General features: G+C 44.9%; 1 protein-coding gene and 1 long non-coding RNA gene across 6 annotated transcripts in view; one reads left to right on the forward strand and one right to left on the reverse strand.

Annotated features, from left to right (window-relative positions):
* The window catches only part of JPH1 (junctophilin 1), an 84,067-nt gene extending 78,536 nt beyond the window's left edge, over positions 1–5,531 (reverse strand). For 3 of the 5 annotated variants that reach the window (XM_025478036.3, XM_025478034.3, XM_025478032.3), the window contains exon 1: positions 5,008–5,531. In XM_025478036.3, coding sequence (XP_025333821.1) covers positions 5,008–5,386 — 379 coding nt within the window. In that variant the 5' untranslated portion in view covers positions 5,387–5,531. The remainder of the gene's footprint in view (positions 1–5,007) is intronic. The other 2 variants (XM_025478035.3, XM_025478033.3) reach the window with 1 other exon arrangement.
* Positions 5,532–6,143: 612 nt separating this feature from the next.
* LOC125754009 (uncharacterized) lies at positions 6,144–16,117 on the forward strand. Its single transcript, XR_007407174.1, has 2 exons — positions 6,144–6,595; positions 12,701–16,117. It is a non-coding gene; the product is annotated as an uncharacterized LOC125754009 (long non-coding RNA).
* The last annotated feature ends 408 nt before the right edge of the window (positions 16,118–16,525 follow it).

Genomic DNA, 16,525 nt, shown 5'->3' on the forward strand with positions numbered 1-16,525 from the left:
CCCTCCACCATGGGAAGGCAGTGTCACAGAAGATGAAAATGAGTTCTATCTGTGAATTTGATTCTCATTTTATTCCTTTAGCCAAAAACCTTTAAAAACGCCAGGTCTGTCATTATTACAGTCCAATAAGCTCAAAGACGTAAGTTATTAGTGATCTGAATACTCGGGACAGTGGCCAAATTATTTTACATTTTCTTTCATGTTCACCATTTCTTTTTTTTTTTTTAGGGTAGGGAAAATAGTTTAATATTTAGGCTTTTATTTAGATTTGGGAGAAATTTTTGGAGCTAAGAGTGATTTGACAAAGAGGATATGTGAACCATTATGAAAAAAAAAATGGGCAATTTATTTTGTACTTCCTGGTGAACTGGTTTAAGATTTGTCCTCTACTACTTGCCAACGTTCTGCTTTCTCCTGGCCATTTTCTTCATGGATTTCCCTAGTCCCTGCCACTACATATTGAAACACGTTGTAGACTAGAAGCACTCTGAGGGCAGGGGTTACCTCCTAAGCAAACATAAAATTTCCAGTCTCATGGCTCTATGTGTCCTGTGGTCTCTAAGTGTTTGATGACTTTATAGTAAACAGCTTTGGTGGCTCAAAAGAATATACTATTTACCTCTAGAAAAACTGAGATAAGGCCAGAATAAAACTTCCACTCTTAATAGTATAGAATTCACATCTCAGAGCAAACGTGTGTTTGACAATGTCCCTTAAAACTCTGTTGACACCAGATCGCTTTTTCAATGAATATTATGTCTTTCTAGGAATAGGATAATTTCTAATCTAAAGCATTTGTGCTTAGTATGTTTTTCTATTAAATAAATTAGCTAAATTTTCTATTAAACAAATTAGCTGGTGTGGCTTTTTAAATAATCGCATGGAAAAACTGAGTATTAAAATTAGGGAACTTAGGAAAAGAGTAAAATTAGGGAACTTAGAATTTTCTTTTCAAAGTCAAGGCAATTTCCTTTAATTAAAGGCACATTTTAAATTATAGTATCCTCCAGAAGAAGCTCTATGGAAATTTTAAGATATAATTATTTCTGTATTATTCAGAGTAACTCACAATATCATAAAAAAATAAATCATGGTTAGAGTCTGTCTTGACCTCTTTCAGTATCTGATTATATTGACATACCTTGTAGTCACTTTTCATTTTATATTGCCACATACAGATTTCCATTTACTTTTTAAATATTGAGCTATATATGCTAGTGGTTTCATATCATTGTGTTAATAGGGGCTGATTATTTCACTGCATTTAAAAGTGTAATAGCTCCAAAATCAAAAGTTTTGACAAATTTCAAGACTACATTCTCTGTTTAGTCTGATAGAGGTCCGATAAGCAGACAACAGCAAGACAACAATGAAATTCTAAGTAGGTCTGGTACTATGGATGTCCTATTCTGGGTAAACGTACAAGTCTTAATCTGACATTTATGAACTACTGAGGAGGTAGGTAGGCGATAGCATTCTCAAAAGGACTAAACCCCAAAGGATAAGATAGTCATATACAATATCCCAGGCTAAGAAGGTTCCTACTGAATATTAGTCATTTCCAAATAACCACCACCTTAACAGGGAAGGGAATTAAATTAGGAAATTTCAACTCTGATTTTCCCTTTGCCTAGATAAAATAGAAGTTCTAAGATAAAAGTTCTACAACCTGACTTAAAAAAACGTGTACTGAAAAAAAAACCCTTGTTTTTTGCAAGGACAGTTTCCAATGGTGCTATTTGATATGTTTTATACTTTGAAAATGCAACCATACCATCTTAGTAAATGATGAACAGTGAGGGAAAATTAACAAGTAGTTTCCTTAAACTGGTATCTCCAAAAATAAGACGAATATTTACAATTTCCAAATAAGTGGTGTTTGAAAATCCAAGCAGTCTAAGGCAACAGCAGTAATTAGAAAGCTTAGGTCTCTGCTTAACTGTCAAACAGGGAAGGGGGTAGGGACAACAGCATTGGCCACGTTCCTATGCTATTTTGTTAAATCACAGTATATGGAAGACCTCCTCCATTGGATTGCTAAAAACCAATTTACAGTCAAACTGTTAGTAGTTCATCTGAAATTTAAAATAGGTTTAGTCAATGAACTTAGAAAAAAAAAAGGGCTTCTATTTTTTTTATGAAGCAGGTGGGTTCCAACCTTCTCCCTGCTGTCCAACTTAAGTTCTAATTAGTTCCTTTCCATTCCTCAAAGATGTATCTTTCACAAGTGTAAAAATTATTTTTACAGGTTTTGTCTTAAATTATGTTCTATGATTTTTTTTCATCTGGGAGCTGGTTTTCTAGATATAGCCATCTTAACTACACAATCTTGTAGTGGAAGGCATCCAGTTCAGAATGAGTTCCAGTCAAATGTAGACTGTGCTATGCCAAACTTATATTTATGTGCTATGAATGGGTATATGCAAGTATGCACATAGTTAATAAAGCAATGTGTCTTCCTAGATATTTTCAATAGTTTTATGACTGGTGAAAAAAATGAGGTAGAGCAGATTAGACTTTATGCAAAAAATTCTGGGCACCTAGATTAGGATTTCATTAGTATGGTACTAATTTATTCTTAATATTCAGACAGTTTTGGCAACACTTCACACACAATCATTAATAAGTCAGGTGATACTCTTCACCTGGAATTAATACTTCCTTAGTCATCTAGTTTAATGTTGTCACAAAATACATGGAATCAGATTTTCCCTAAATTTGACAGAGAGTGCCCAGGGATGGACCTGTGGTAGCACAGAGACAAAAATAAACGAATTCTTAAGTAAGAATAGGGAAGGTGGTATTTCCTATTTTGGCTAAACCTTATATAAAATAAGTTATAGCAATATACTTCTACTTAGACCTCCCCACTTTAGGGACTTTTGAATTAAATGGAGTGGCATCTGAAAGAAAGCAGAAAATCAACTAGCACAGAGAAGACATTCAAGGTTGTTTTTTTTTTTTTTTTTTTTTCCTTCCTAATTGGTAGCATATTTGATTTTTTTTTTTTGGTAGTTGGTAGAAAAGGAAAACCACAGTTCCATGGTGATGCCAAAAATTTAAAAATTTTTTTAAATTTAGTTTTACATCAGAAGGCAGATTATCCATAAAGTCATCCTGGTCACTTATTTGAGCTTCTAGAACACATACATAGAGGATCTTTATTGTGCCATATATATATATATATATATATATATATATATATATATATATATATATATATAATATGTATATTATATATAAACTATTTTGCTAAGTGCAAATGTAATTTGTCAAGTGTAACGAATCCTCTAGAACCAAGAGATTTTGTTTAGTAAGTAGTAACTCTAAAAGAAGACTTTATTATTTATGACTTATTTTTAACTTTCCCAAACTGAAGAGAACGATCCTCAGTCTTAAGAAGTTGTAATATGCACATTTAAAAGAGAAATTTTGCATTCTACTTTTGCGCATGGAATTTAGTTATATTACAGACCTAGGGCCTCTAATAAAATCCAGTAACAAGCTAACATATTTATAGGGCTGTCAGCCAAGGCACTATATGCCCATTCAGAACATTTAAGGGCCCTAATTAACTACTGTGAGACTCAAGACTCCTGTAGCCCATATAAAAGGATTAGAGGAAGTTTTTTCCCCCCACCTTTTAATCCATGAGAATCATATCCTCTATTTATACCATAGAACGAAAAGATGTCCTTTTTATCAAATCCTACCATTTTGCATTTGAAATATAGCCCGAGTGTTCTGATTAAGTGAAGTGTATATAAATTGTATAAGCTTCTGTAGAAGTAGTGGCCTGAGGTTGCAGTGGGCTGGAGAAACTTTTATTGGATCTTTTTAATACCCTTCCACTCCGAGCTGTGTAATGACAAAAGTTGACACTGCCTTCCCTAACTCTTTTCAGCTATGATTATGTTTATAATCAGAAAAATGTATTTTGCCAAACCATAAGCCATTCATCCTTCTCTGCTTATTACGCAAGTACATTCATCAGGTTTTGACACCTGTTTCAATAATGGCTACTTTTCCTAATTAAAAACAACAAAAAAAGGAACCCTGCCCTATCACATACACAATTTATTTTGCAACATTGTTAAATATGAAGTGAAGTTTGTTTATAGCTAGCCAGGTCGAGGGCATAGACCGTAGTGCAACTGGGTGATTCCACGGTGGCTGCTGGCTTAGCAACTGTAGGAATGTCATCTTTCGAGAATATTTCTTAAAACGTAGACTTCGTTGTTCACTTCTAAGACATTTCCCCAGTAACTTGCCCAAAGATCTCCAGATCAACAGCGACTACCGTTCTTTGGATGGAAAAACCACTACTTTGGGGAACCGAATGGAAACCGGGAAGGGAAAAGCCCTCAGTCTGTGAGCCCCACCTGCATCAGGTGGCCGCTCCACCTCCATGGCTAGGAGGTTCCCAAATGCGCTCCAAATAAGGTACAATTCCCCTACATCCTAGTTATGGGGTTCTGGCTTCTATCTTTAGGCTACTAGAGGACCAGAAGCGAAATACGACTCCACGTGAAACCAATCCGGGGAGCGGTCAGCCCCGGCCGCCAGCCTCCCGAGCCCCGGGCGTTCGCTCTAACTCCCCGGGAGAGGCGTTTTCAAACCCGGCCGGGAGAGGGAGGGATCAGGAACGTAATGTGACGGGCTCAAGTGACAGCGTCCTCCTGCCGCCCAGCCCACCCGGCGGCAGCGCAGCGCAGCGCGGGCGCGGGCCAGGTGCACTCACGCCTCGCTCCCCCGGGGGCGCACACGCGGCCCGTTCCAAGAACCGGGTCAGACCCCCCCTCCCCTCCCCGCGCGCGCTCTGGCCGCCTCTGCACGCCGGCGCGGGGCGTCGGGGGGTGGGGGGCCGGGGGAGGCTCCCCCAGGTGTTTTGGCGGGTTTCCGGACACGTGCGCCTCCCGGCCTCCCCGCCTCCCCGCCTCCCCGCGGCCCGGGCAGAGCCCCCCGCACCAGCCCGCGGGCAGCCGAGCCGCCTGCGACGCCGCTCACCTCCGTCCCCGTAGGTCTCCACGCCGTACCCGTCCTGCAGCCCGTTACTCCAGGTACCCTCGTAGCGAGCGGGGGTGCACAGGCTCTGCCGGACCCCGTAGCGCCCCTTGAAACCGTGCGACCACTCCCCCCGGTACATCCACTTGCCCTTCGTCTCCACCCCCAGCCCGTGCCGCTTGCCCTGCGCCCAGTAGCCCTGGTAGGTGTTGCCGCTGGGCCAGGTGTAGCCTCCGGCCACCTCGAAGCCGTGCGACCAGGAGCCCGAGTACTCGCCCTGGCCCTTGGGCCCCGTGCAGATGCCATGCCCGTGCGCCTTGCCCTCCTCCCAGCCGCCGCAGTAGGTGCCGCCATCGTCGAAGTCGAACCTTCCGCCCGTCATTCGGGGGGCAGCCCCGGCGCGCTCCCCGCGGGGGCACGGACGCGGGCAGAGCTGGGCACGGCAGGGTGTAGCTCGGGGCTGGGGGCCCGGCGCGCGAGCTCACGACAGCGCCCCGGGCAGCAAGCGCCGCCGCTGCGCTCCAGTCCGACGCCGCCCCCGTCCTCCCCTCTGCTCTCGCCGCCGCCGCCGCCGCCACCGCCGCCGCCGCCGCCTTCCTCCGCCGCCTCCGCCTCCTCCGCCGCCGCCTCCTCCTCCGCCGCCGCCGCCGCCGCCTTCCCCGCCGCCGCCCCGGCCAGCGCCGCGCGCGAGAGGACAGCCCGGGCTCCCGAGCGGACCTTCAGCGGCGCCCGCCCGCCCACGTGAGCCCGGCGCCGCCCCGCGCCCGCCCCGCGTCCCCTCCCCGGGCGCCCAGGCCCGGCCCCGCCCCGCCCCCGCCCCGCCCCCGCCCCGCCCCCGCCCCGGGGCCCGCGCTCCCCGCGCTCCCCGCGCTCCCCGCGCTCCCCGGCGGCCGCGCGTGTGCTCGCCCGTGGGAGGCCGGTGGGAGGGCGAGCGTGCCCAGGACGCGCGAGGACCGCCGCCTGCACCCGAGGCGCGGCTGCTTGCGTGGGGGCGGCCCGCGGGCGGCCGGGCTCCTGGCCCCCTGTCTGGGGCTTATCGACGTGGTTAAGCTCCTGTAAGAGCGACCACGTGTGTGTTGAGGGAAAACTCCTGAATGCGGGCTGGTCTGCATGCGGTGTGTAGTTGCATTTGTCAGGCTCAGCTGTCACCGTGCATTCACATCTCCTGGATATATGGATGCATGTGATGTAAATCGCTGGCAGCCTAGATATAATTGTGCAGAATGTTCTTTTACACCTACCCATTTCTAAGCACATGTGTTTGCATTTATTTAATGAAGATCCGGGGGGAGAGCGATGGAAGTCGAAAAAGCACAAACTAACTCGGTCAGCTTTTGATTTGCGATAATGAAGAGGGGGTTTTCTGATCTGCCTTTGCAGGGGTATATGCCCTTTCCTTTCGCATCGGAGCCCCTAATGTTTGTTCTCCCGACAACCTTAGACATTCTGCAGCCAGGGAGGGCCTCTGTACCCAACAGGCGGAGGGCTCAGTCTGTGAATATCCTGTAAGTGTCGGGAATGCACACCTGGTACCTCTCCGCTGGTATCCACAGCTTAACGAAGTAAATAGAAGATGTCAAGGAGGAATACGGTAAGTTAAACACTGCTCTAAACTTACAAAAAGCCAGTGACCTAAAAAACTGGGGACAGGTGTCAGCTGAGCTGTTTTCCAAGCTACCACGCTGTGCTGCTGAATTCACTTTAGGCAACTCTTTTAAACTTGCAAACCTCTAGTTCACCATCTGCCAAATGGGAATGATAAGATTTGTTTTTCCCTTCCTACGTGCGATAGTAACTTGAGTATGTGCTGGTACAGCGCGGAGCCAAGAATTAGAGATTTGGCAATAGGCACTGGAATCAGTATTGCCTCTGGTGAAACCAAGCATTGGTCTCCCCAAAATACTCACGGGAGACACCTTTCTGTGGTCATAGCCCGGGGTCTGAGGTTGGCCTGTTGAGGACACTGCTTTGCGGAGGATTCGTGCACCATATTCCTCAGGCCGAGAGGCTTTTGGATGACTGGGGGAGCAGCGGAGGCTGCCAAAGTTTGTCTCAGTAGGTATTTGATAATCAGATAAAAATGATCTGATGTCAGGGTGTCAGGGTAGGGAGCAGGGGAAAAATAGACTAAAGTGTGCAGAAAAAAAGGAATGAAATGGACCTTCATTGGCTCTATCTCAGGACTGGAGCTGGCCTTTCCTGCTTATCTGGCTGAAATACTGAAAGAAAAAATCTCAGTTTACACAGAACCAAATCACCAAAGAGAATTAGAAACCCTCGTCCATGGCACTGCCTGCAGAGTTGCCAGGAATAGCGCTTACCCTAGTGGCCTGAAATAATTACGCATCTTGCTCAGCATCTTGTCCTGGACTAGGGATTGGTTTAGGCCACTGGGAAAACGAGGGCCCAGGTCTTTGCTGATGAACCATAATTCCATTTCTCTGTTATGGGATATACCAGGATCAGGAGCTAGCATAGATGGATATATTGCCATTTATTTTGGGGTTTTATTTGATGTGAAAAACAGTGTGGTTGCTCAAACCAGCATCTTTTTTTCCTCTTTTTTAACTTTTTTTCATGAAATAACCTTTGTCCTTTTCCCTTTTTCTTCTTTCTTTCTTTCTTTTATTTACTTATTTTTAGATTTTATTTATTTATTCATGAGAGACACAGCGAGAGAGAGGCAGAGAGAGAGGCAGAGACATAGGCAGAGGGAGAAGCAGGCTCCATGTAGGGAGCCCGGATGTGGGACTCGATTCTGGGTCTCCAGGATCACACCCTGAGCTGAAGGCAGGCGCTTAACCACTGAGCCACCCAGGTGTCCCAATCATCATCATCATCATCATCATCATCATCATCATCTTCTTCTTTTTTTTTTTAATCTCCACCCCTACATGTTAGGATCCATATTTGAATATTTCAGGGCTAAGTTTTTGTTTGCAAGCACGGTGCAAACTTTTTTTTTTTTTTTTTTTGAACTTTCCCTAGTGAGCTCTCATGCAAATGATGGATTTTCTGAAATAAACTAGCACAGAGTAGGTTGGCTTCTGTGGTGGATGTCTAGTCCTGCCAGTGGTGGGTGGACAAAGGACAAAGGATCCACGCACATCATCATAGATAGAATATGGAGATTTGGGAAACATGAAAGATAGGGCCATTTATCTCTTAATCTGTCTCTTGCTATCCATAATAGATGTCTTCTTTGGAAGGCATCTTCATTAAAAGAAGAAGATACCTGATACACCAAATATCTGATAGTAAATTTTAAGAAATTGTAATCCTAACCTGAGTTTGCCATTGGCTCTCTTCATGGAGGAAATTAGTATTGAATTTTTGGTAGCTTCTAGAACTTTTGGCATAGTAACCGTACAAGCCCTGCCTCTACTTACCTGCTGCCATCACAATGGAATGTTGCATTCATGTAAGTTTTCACGTTCAGTGGTAATGGTTGGAGAAGACTGAGAAAGAGAAGTAAGAGGAGGAAGAGGTGCCGAGGATGATGGCATAGAAGATAGTAGGCAGTGGAATAATGTTGCAATTCACCAGTCAGGGTTAGTCATGTCCTTATTTTCCCTCTTACTCTGAACCTTTGCCCTGGATAAGGGGGAGTTGAATTTAGCTTTAAGAAGGGATTAGTAAGAAGAGAATGTGAATGTTGGTTTGACAGGTGGGGTGGGGGAGGCCATTGAAGCCCAGGGGCTGACAACCATTCCAGCACTTTCTTTTTCCCATGCTCAAAACTCAGCTATTCTAGGCTTCCATTCTCCAAAATTTCATAACAAAACGTAAGCCTTGTTGAGAGTGAATGTCTAGTAGCAACCTTTCGATGAGGATGCTTTGCTTAGAATTTAGTATTTTCTAATGAAGGCATGTTTAAAAATGTCTCAGTGACTTCGGTTCATTTAAGTATTAGAATTATTGAAATTCTTGATAAAAATTTACAAATGACAAAAGCTAATCTGTGGGTGTTTATTGTCTTAAGTGTGTTGCATCAAGGTGTGTAAAAAAGCTCATACAATTAAAATTACTGGGTTAAGCCAATCAAAATTATTACTAGCACATTTGTAATAAAACATTCATAAAGATTTAAGAAATTTATCCACAATAAGTACAAAAGACATATGGTTATAAGCTTTGAGGACAACTTGATGTTGAAAGAGGAAGAATTAATTAAGACCGTTAATTCCAAAATTAATGGTTTTGACAACTTAGAAGGCAATTCCTGAGTTCCAGATTCAGTGTTCAGTGCTTTACATGCATTAATTCATTTAAACCTCATAAAAACCCATGGGATTAAATAGTGGTATTATAACCTTTTTACAAAGAAGAAAATAAGGTTTAAGACGTTTATGTGCCCACGATCATTCCAGGTAGACAATCCAGCTGGGATTCAAACCTAGTCTGACTGTAGAGGTGGTTCTCTTTAATACTGTCCTTTATTGAGCAAGGATGAGAGCTTTCAAATGGAGAGAGAGCAGGCTGTATGGAGAGCAGTGAAGGTGACTTTTATTTCTTATTTTTAAGAGTAGCTGGCCAGATGAATGGTAATGCTTCTGTCTAGTATTAAAGAAATGGAGGAAGAAGAGTAAATTACAGAAGTGGGAAGATAGGTTCGCTAAAGGAGGAGAAAAATCCAGAAATACATCCAAGAGAAGATGTTTAGTTTAGCAGCCAGTTGGGGCAGGTCAAAAGCTAGAAATAAATTAGTCAATAAGTAAATAATCCTTGATTTTCTGCTCTCTCTGGCAGCTGTTCAGTAGTGCCTCCTTTTTGAGACTTGCATGGTGCACTCATTCCACTGGTGGTCCACTCTTGTCTCCATCTAGGTCACTCCCCCATTCATCCAGGACTGGTGGCTCATGCCCTCTTTGCCCTGCACGCTGTTTCCTGTCATTGTCCTGAGGAGATTCATCCTGCCCGCCCATTGTCTTTCCCAGTGTCATGATGCAGCCTGGACCTTATAAGGACCAGGATGTAGGCCACCTCTGAAAACTGGAAGTTTACAGTACTACTCTTTGTTGACACTCTCTGGCCTTCCCAGTCACTGAACAGGCCATCAATTTGCCATCTCTACTTCTTCCATATGCTACATGTCCTAGCCCTTCCCTGCCTGCCGGCCCTATCACACTGTGCTTTCTATAGTGAACTGGTGCCGGCCCCATCCCCAATTCCCATCCCCTGCTCATAGGAAGCCCCTTCTGGAGGCAGTCACATCAGCTACCAGTTTGCCATAGCAAACCCTGGGGGCCAGCCTTACGTTAATCCCTACACACACACACACACACACACACACACACACACACACACACAGCAGATCTCTTCCCAGGCAACTTCCGGATGCCTATCACCTGAACTCTATGCAGCCCAGCTCTTTCCTACTGAGCAGAGGCTTTGTCTTCTCTCTAAAGAGGAGAAGAGCTAACTCAGGAGCATCATCCCTCTTTTTCCTCTCTCTGGAACTTATCATTGGTTCTTATGTTCTTCCTTTCCCCACCACTCCATCCCAGAGGAAAAGATAATGGATATCCTTTTTCCTCTCCTTGTTCCGGGGGTCAGTTCCTTCTCTCACTTGAATATGCTGTAATTTCTTGCATCCAACAACCACGCTTCTATGTCCTCCACATAAAAACAGCCCTAATTTCTTGGTGCCTGCTTTCACCTCAAGTCCTCTGTTTGTTCTTCTCAAGATCGCTGGCCTCCTCGAAAGCATATTACATTCGTGTAATATATATTTCAAGTATCGTATATATTCATGTATCATATATGCTCGTATATCTTAGCTCTTGTTCTCATGCCACTCAATTTGGGCTCTGTCCTCACTAATCTGGTGAAACTTATGTACCCAGTAGGGACCTCCTGGCTGACAGATATAATGGCATCTCTTCAGTGTCTGTCCTGCTGGTGACAGCTGTGAATTTGACCCTTGTGAGCACTTCTCTCCCTTAGGTTCTGAAAAACCCATGTCTGTCACCTCTGCTCACCCTCTTGCTCTCCTACCTCTTCAGCGGTCTCCTTCCCTGTGTGTTCTTCTTCTGATCCCTTTCTAGTCTCCTTAATTTTAGGCTGTCTTTTGTGTTCTAAGCATTAGCTTCTTGGGACCAGAATTTTGTATAATTGCTGGATACTTGTTGGCTTATCTTACGCAACTAGGCAATCCTGCCCTAAGGGGCTAAGAGTCTAATTTAGAAATAGTCTAATTCAGATATAAAAACACCAGCTGAGCCTTTTCTTTAAGTCTCAAGGGTAGTGCTTTGGTTTCTTCCCATGACCTGTCCCTGTGGCTCTCTGCCTACTTTTCCTAATGGGCAGGGCTCCACGTGCACTTAGCATATGTGTCCAATGATGAGGCTCATAGAGGGTTTCAGGAAAGTTCTCACAATGACAAAGATAAAAACAGCTTAAAGGGAGACTTCAAAGAGACAGTAAGCTTGAAGGCACTGAGTGGATTGCAGGTCTGTGCGGAAACTCCAGTAATTGAAGCAAAACATAAAGTGGATGTGTGCACCTGTTTGCGTGTCCATGTGTGCCTGTGTGCGCGTGCTTATATGATCACTGGGTTAGGTGTGGAGACACAGAGAAGTAGAAGGCTCAGAACTTGCTCCTAAGGGTATAAAGCATCTCTAAAGAGGCAGGAGGTAGAAAAAAGAAAAATAAGGGATGCCTGAGTGGCTCAGTGGTTTAAACATCTGCCTTTGGCTCAGGGCGTGATCCTGGGGTCTGGGATCCAGTCCTGTATCTGGCTTCTTGCAGGGAGCCTGCTTCTCCTTCTGCCTATGTCTCTGCCTCTCTCTCTCTCTCTCTCCCTCTCTCTCTCTCTCATGAATAAATAAATAAAATCTTTTTTTTTTTTAAAAAAAGGACAAGTAGTAAAGGGGCAAGGGAGACAGCTCCAAGCAGCGAATAAGTGCCAAGTGTCCTAGGAGCTCAGAGGACAGAGGGGTTTTGTGGGCTGCGATAGTTTGTAGGAATCATGGGTATATTGTTAGCTTTGTGGATAAAGTAGAAGGGCTGTCCTTCCAGACATCAACACAGGATGACCTTCTTGCGTGAGGAGCCACCCTACAGAGGGAGGGAATGAAGGGAACCCACACCTGTGACTGTGAGAGACAGGAGACCTCCTGAGGCCTGTGACACAAGATGGTGGGTGCTTCTCTCTCGTGCTGCATCAGAAGAGTGATTTATTCTGAAAATAGGAAGATACTGAGGCAACTCAGTATTGGAAATAGCACCAGTTGGAGGTGGTGAAGGAATACAAGAGCGTATTTGGAAGTGTTGGGTTTTTTGTAAAGTTTTTCTTCAGGTTCCTGTTAGTTAACATGCCATGTAATATTAGTCCCAGGTGTCCAATACAATTATTCAGCGCTTCCACACATCACCCTGGGCTCATGGGAGCGTTGGTATTAAGATGTTAAAAGTTGTGAAAATTGATGAGTGAACCTTTTTGAAATGAGTTGCATAAAGAAGGGAGGCACACAGTTTGCTGAAAGCATAACTAAGGGAGGGGTAAATAGCCTCTAAGTACCCGATAGCTGGAGGAGAGGGGGAAAAATCAATTATTAGCAATAAAAGAAAAGTAGGTTATGGCTGGGGACTGAATGGCTCCAAGAGCTCTGGAATGGGATTTGCAACTCTAGCCAGTAATCGGAAAGGTTATCCCTTGACTGAATGACATGGGGGTGTGTTCTATCCTTGCCAGATATTGGTGGCCCAATCCACAGTTCACTGCGACCTGCACACCTCGAAGCTTTGTTGGATTCTTCAGATGCTGATTGCATTGCAGATGAAGCTTCAGATCCTCGTCCTCTCCTTAAACATGCTCTAGCATTTTTGTCATCGCTTGCATTTTACTTTCACGTGGCAAACACTTTGTACAGCTTACTGAGAAGTAGGAACACCCCACGGGGCCGGCCACGCAGGGCACCCCTCTGGTCCCCCTCAGAGAGATCCTGTGAGGAGAGTACTCTGCAGGTGGCCTCTGGCTCCCACAACTTCAGATCTGTTCTGGTGTTCACATCAGGGCCGCATTCTGCCCAGAACGCCCTCTCCAAAGTAAAAAGCAACCAGCTGCGTCTTGTGGGATCTACTACAAAAAAGGTAGCCCTCTTGTGTCCCGGAAGCAACACAGATCATACTTAGAAAGTGCTGCAGCCTATGTGATAAGTGACATGGATGGAAGAAGCTACCAGCACTGAGAGGGCTCAGAGCAGGGAAGAGTTTTGCAGGAAGCCCCGGCTGTGCTGCAAACACTCTGCTTCTTGGACCATACAATCAAGCAGATCCTTTGTTGTGGGTGTTTGGTGTCAGAGGTGAGAAAAGGTACAATAGGGAGATGATGGCAAGCCCCAGCGGAAGAATCACAATGCAGGTCTATGGGGGATCTGAAGCAAGGCTGTATTCTCTGCAAAAGGGAACTGTCTCTTTTTTGAGAATCAGTGCTTGGTAAGCTGCCTGACCTTGGTAGAAAAGGAATGCTTGACCATAGGACACCAAGTGACCAGCCATCTAGAATTTCCCATTATAAGCTCAGTCTTGTTGAACCTGCCAAGACAAATTCAAAAGGACCCAAAGCAGTGTACTGTAGGTTGGACACGGCATATCCAGAATCAGTCTGAGTGGGAACAGAGGGCATGAGTAAGCTACCAGAACTGGTTGCCCAGTCCCTCATGTTCCCTGGTGTTGCACTAAGCACCTCTTCCTTAGCTCTCACCTGGGGGAGGATTGAGGTTCTGCACAACCAGCTGAAAAAGGAAGAGAAGCCTGCATTTGCTTTATAGATGGAAAGGCACAGTATGTGGATGAAGCTGAAAATGAATGGAGGCTCTACTCAGGAGTGGTCTTGAAAGTCTCTAGATGGGGGAAAATCTTTCTAAGGGGCAGGGTTGTGAGTGGTAAGCCATCTGTTAGTGGTAAGGTCATCTGTTTTGTGTGGAAAAAAAATTGGCATAAGGTAGGAATGTATATAGATTTCCAGGTAATGGCCAACAGCCTGGACATCTAGTGAAAAGCCTGGAAGGAAGAGGACTGGAAGATTGGACACATGAAGTTCTAGGGTAGAGACATGGGAATGGGTGCTAAATGTATAGAGTTTTGTGTTGCATGTCATTGCTTTCCGGAGGGAAGCACTGAAAACCCAATCAGACAAAAGGACTCAGCCAGTTGATGTCAGCCATCCTTCCTTGCCACCCATCCTAGATCTGGAACAAGGGACCTGTGAACTTAGTGGCCTTGGCAGCAGAGATGGAGGTAATACATGGGCCCAACAGAAAGGACTCAAATTTATCAAGGCCAATTTAGTAACTGCTTTTGCTGAATGTCCAACCTGCCAGCAACAGAGACTAGTTCTTGAGAATACCATTATGTACTTGGTGGCAGGTTGACTATACATTAGGCCTCTTCTAGCCCGGAAGAGCCAGTGGTTTATCCTCTCTAGGGGTAGACACCTATTCTGGGTATGGGTTTCCCTATCATGCCCACAGAACTCAGCCAGTATCACCACTACTCAGGAGCTTACAGGATACTTGATCCATAGCCATGGAATTTAATACAGCATCACGAATGACCAGGGGACCTACTTCAGAATGAACGAGTTCCTAAAGTGAGCCCTGACCTTGGGATCCATAGGGCTTATTACATGCTGCCTTACATACTACATACAGCATGCCTCTGTTATCCATGAGGAGCCAGCCTCATGGAATGGTCTGGTCTCCTGAAGGCACAGCTGAAGTTCCAGTCTGCTGGTAATAATCTGCAAAAATGGATTGGTGTCCTTCAGAATGCAGTATATTCACTAAATCAGCTTCTACATAGCACTATGTGCTCCGTAAAAAGAACCCATAGGCTCCAGGAACTAAGAGGTGGAAGCAAGAGGACCTCACACAACATCACATCCAATGATCTTTTTCTCTCTGTGTAACTCTGGGCCCCACGGAACTTCCAGTGGGGAAACACTTGTAAGAGGACAAAATGAAAATCCTGTTGAACTGCAAATTCTTAGCAGGAGAAGGCTTTTATAAAATGGGGACAGAAGGGAATATGTGTGGAACACAGATGCTCCATTGGGAGCTTCCTGGTACTTCACAGACCCCTTGTAGATGCACAGCTTCAGCATGAGAAGGGCATGAATTACCAAGGTTTGGACCTTCCAGGAATGAGGGTTTGGGCCACACGACCAGGTAAACCTCCAAAAGCTGCTGCTGTGGTAGCTCAGGGTAAGGGGGATTTAAGAAGGGTGAGAAGAAGAGGGAGAGGATAACCACTCACAGCCCCAAGACCTACTACAGTGATGGGGCTTCTATTTGTCCCAGTAACTTCCCATTTCTAAGCTTTCCCTTAAAAAGAGAGCTCCCCAAATGTGCGTGGAGAAGATGACCTTCCCAACGCAAGGAGAGATGGTAGTGGCCACGGCCACTGCTCAGATCTTCCTTCAAGAGGACTTGCTGCAAGGAGGGAGATCGGTCAGCAGCCTCAGTTTGCTGCACCTTTGGATCCTGGCCGTGTTCATGCTGAGACCATGCTTCACCTACCTTATAACGGAGGACAGTGGGATTGCTAGAGCTGGACATTCCTTCTCAACATCACCTATGACAGGCTGACATTTCCTGTGCTCCCTATTGATGGCTGAAACTCTCCAGGGCTGCACTGCAATCTGAGGCTCCTCTACCCAAGCCTCCTTCCTTCCCTCTTTCCTTTCATGGGTTTCAGACCTGTATTGTGACCTAGAGGCTTTCCCCACCTACTCCGATTTTCTCTGGCCTTTATCCTTCACGTGTATGTCTAATTCTGTTCTGGCATCTGCTTCTAAGAGGCTCTGCACTGACAGGTGAACTGATCACCCAGTGATCTTTTAAAAATAAACACACAAACATACACATGCACACATACATACACACACATACACACTTATTACACGTGGGCCATGGTCAAACAAAGATGAAGGTCTGACTCTGAATGTAATAAAATTGAATTCAGATATAAGGGGTACCTGCGTGGCTCAGGTGGTGGTCCCGGGGTCCTGGGATCGAGTCCCACATCAGGCTCACCACAAGGAACCTGCTTCTCTGCCTTTATGTCTCTGCCTCTCTGTGTCTCTCTGAATAAATAAAATCTTAAGAAATTCAGATTTCATGGTCTTTAAAAAAGAATGATGAAGTTCTCTATGAACTGATAACGAAAAATCCCCAAGACCTATTAATGGGAAAAAAGCAAGGTTCAGAATAGTATATGTAACCTGCTGTATTTTTCTTTATTTGTATGTATATAGAAACCGGTAAAGATACAGAGAAAATTAAAGGGAGGGGTGGCAATGCTCCCTGAAGAGCATTTTGATTTGCTTTATTTTGAATCTTGAAATTGTACTACCTATTGATAACTAAATTGTAATCAATCTTCACATCTTAGCATGTTGTTTAAAAAAAATCAATATTTTATGTGTGATTGAATAGAATCACATATTCCTGTTGGCATATGATGCAGTAACGCGTACAGTACTGAGTAGACTTCATGAATTTTACGACCCTCAAAA

This window comes from Canis lupus, chromosome 29 (genome assembly GCF_003254725.2).
Source record: "Canis lupus dingo isolate Sandy chromosome 29, ASM325472v2, whole genome shotgun sequence".
NCBI classification, from domain to species: domain Eukaryota; kingdom Metazoa; phylum Chordata; class Mammalia; order Carnivora; family Canidae; genus Canis; species Canis lupus.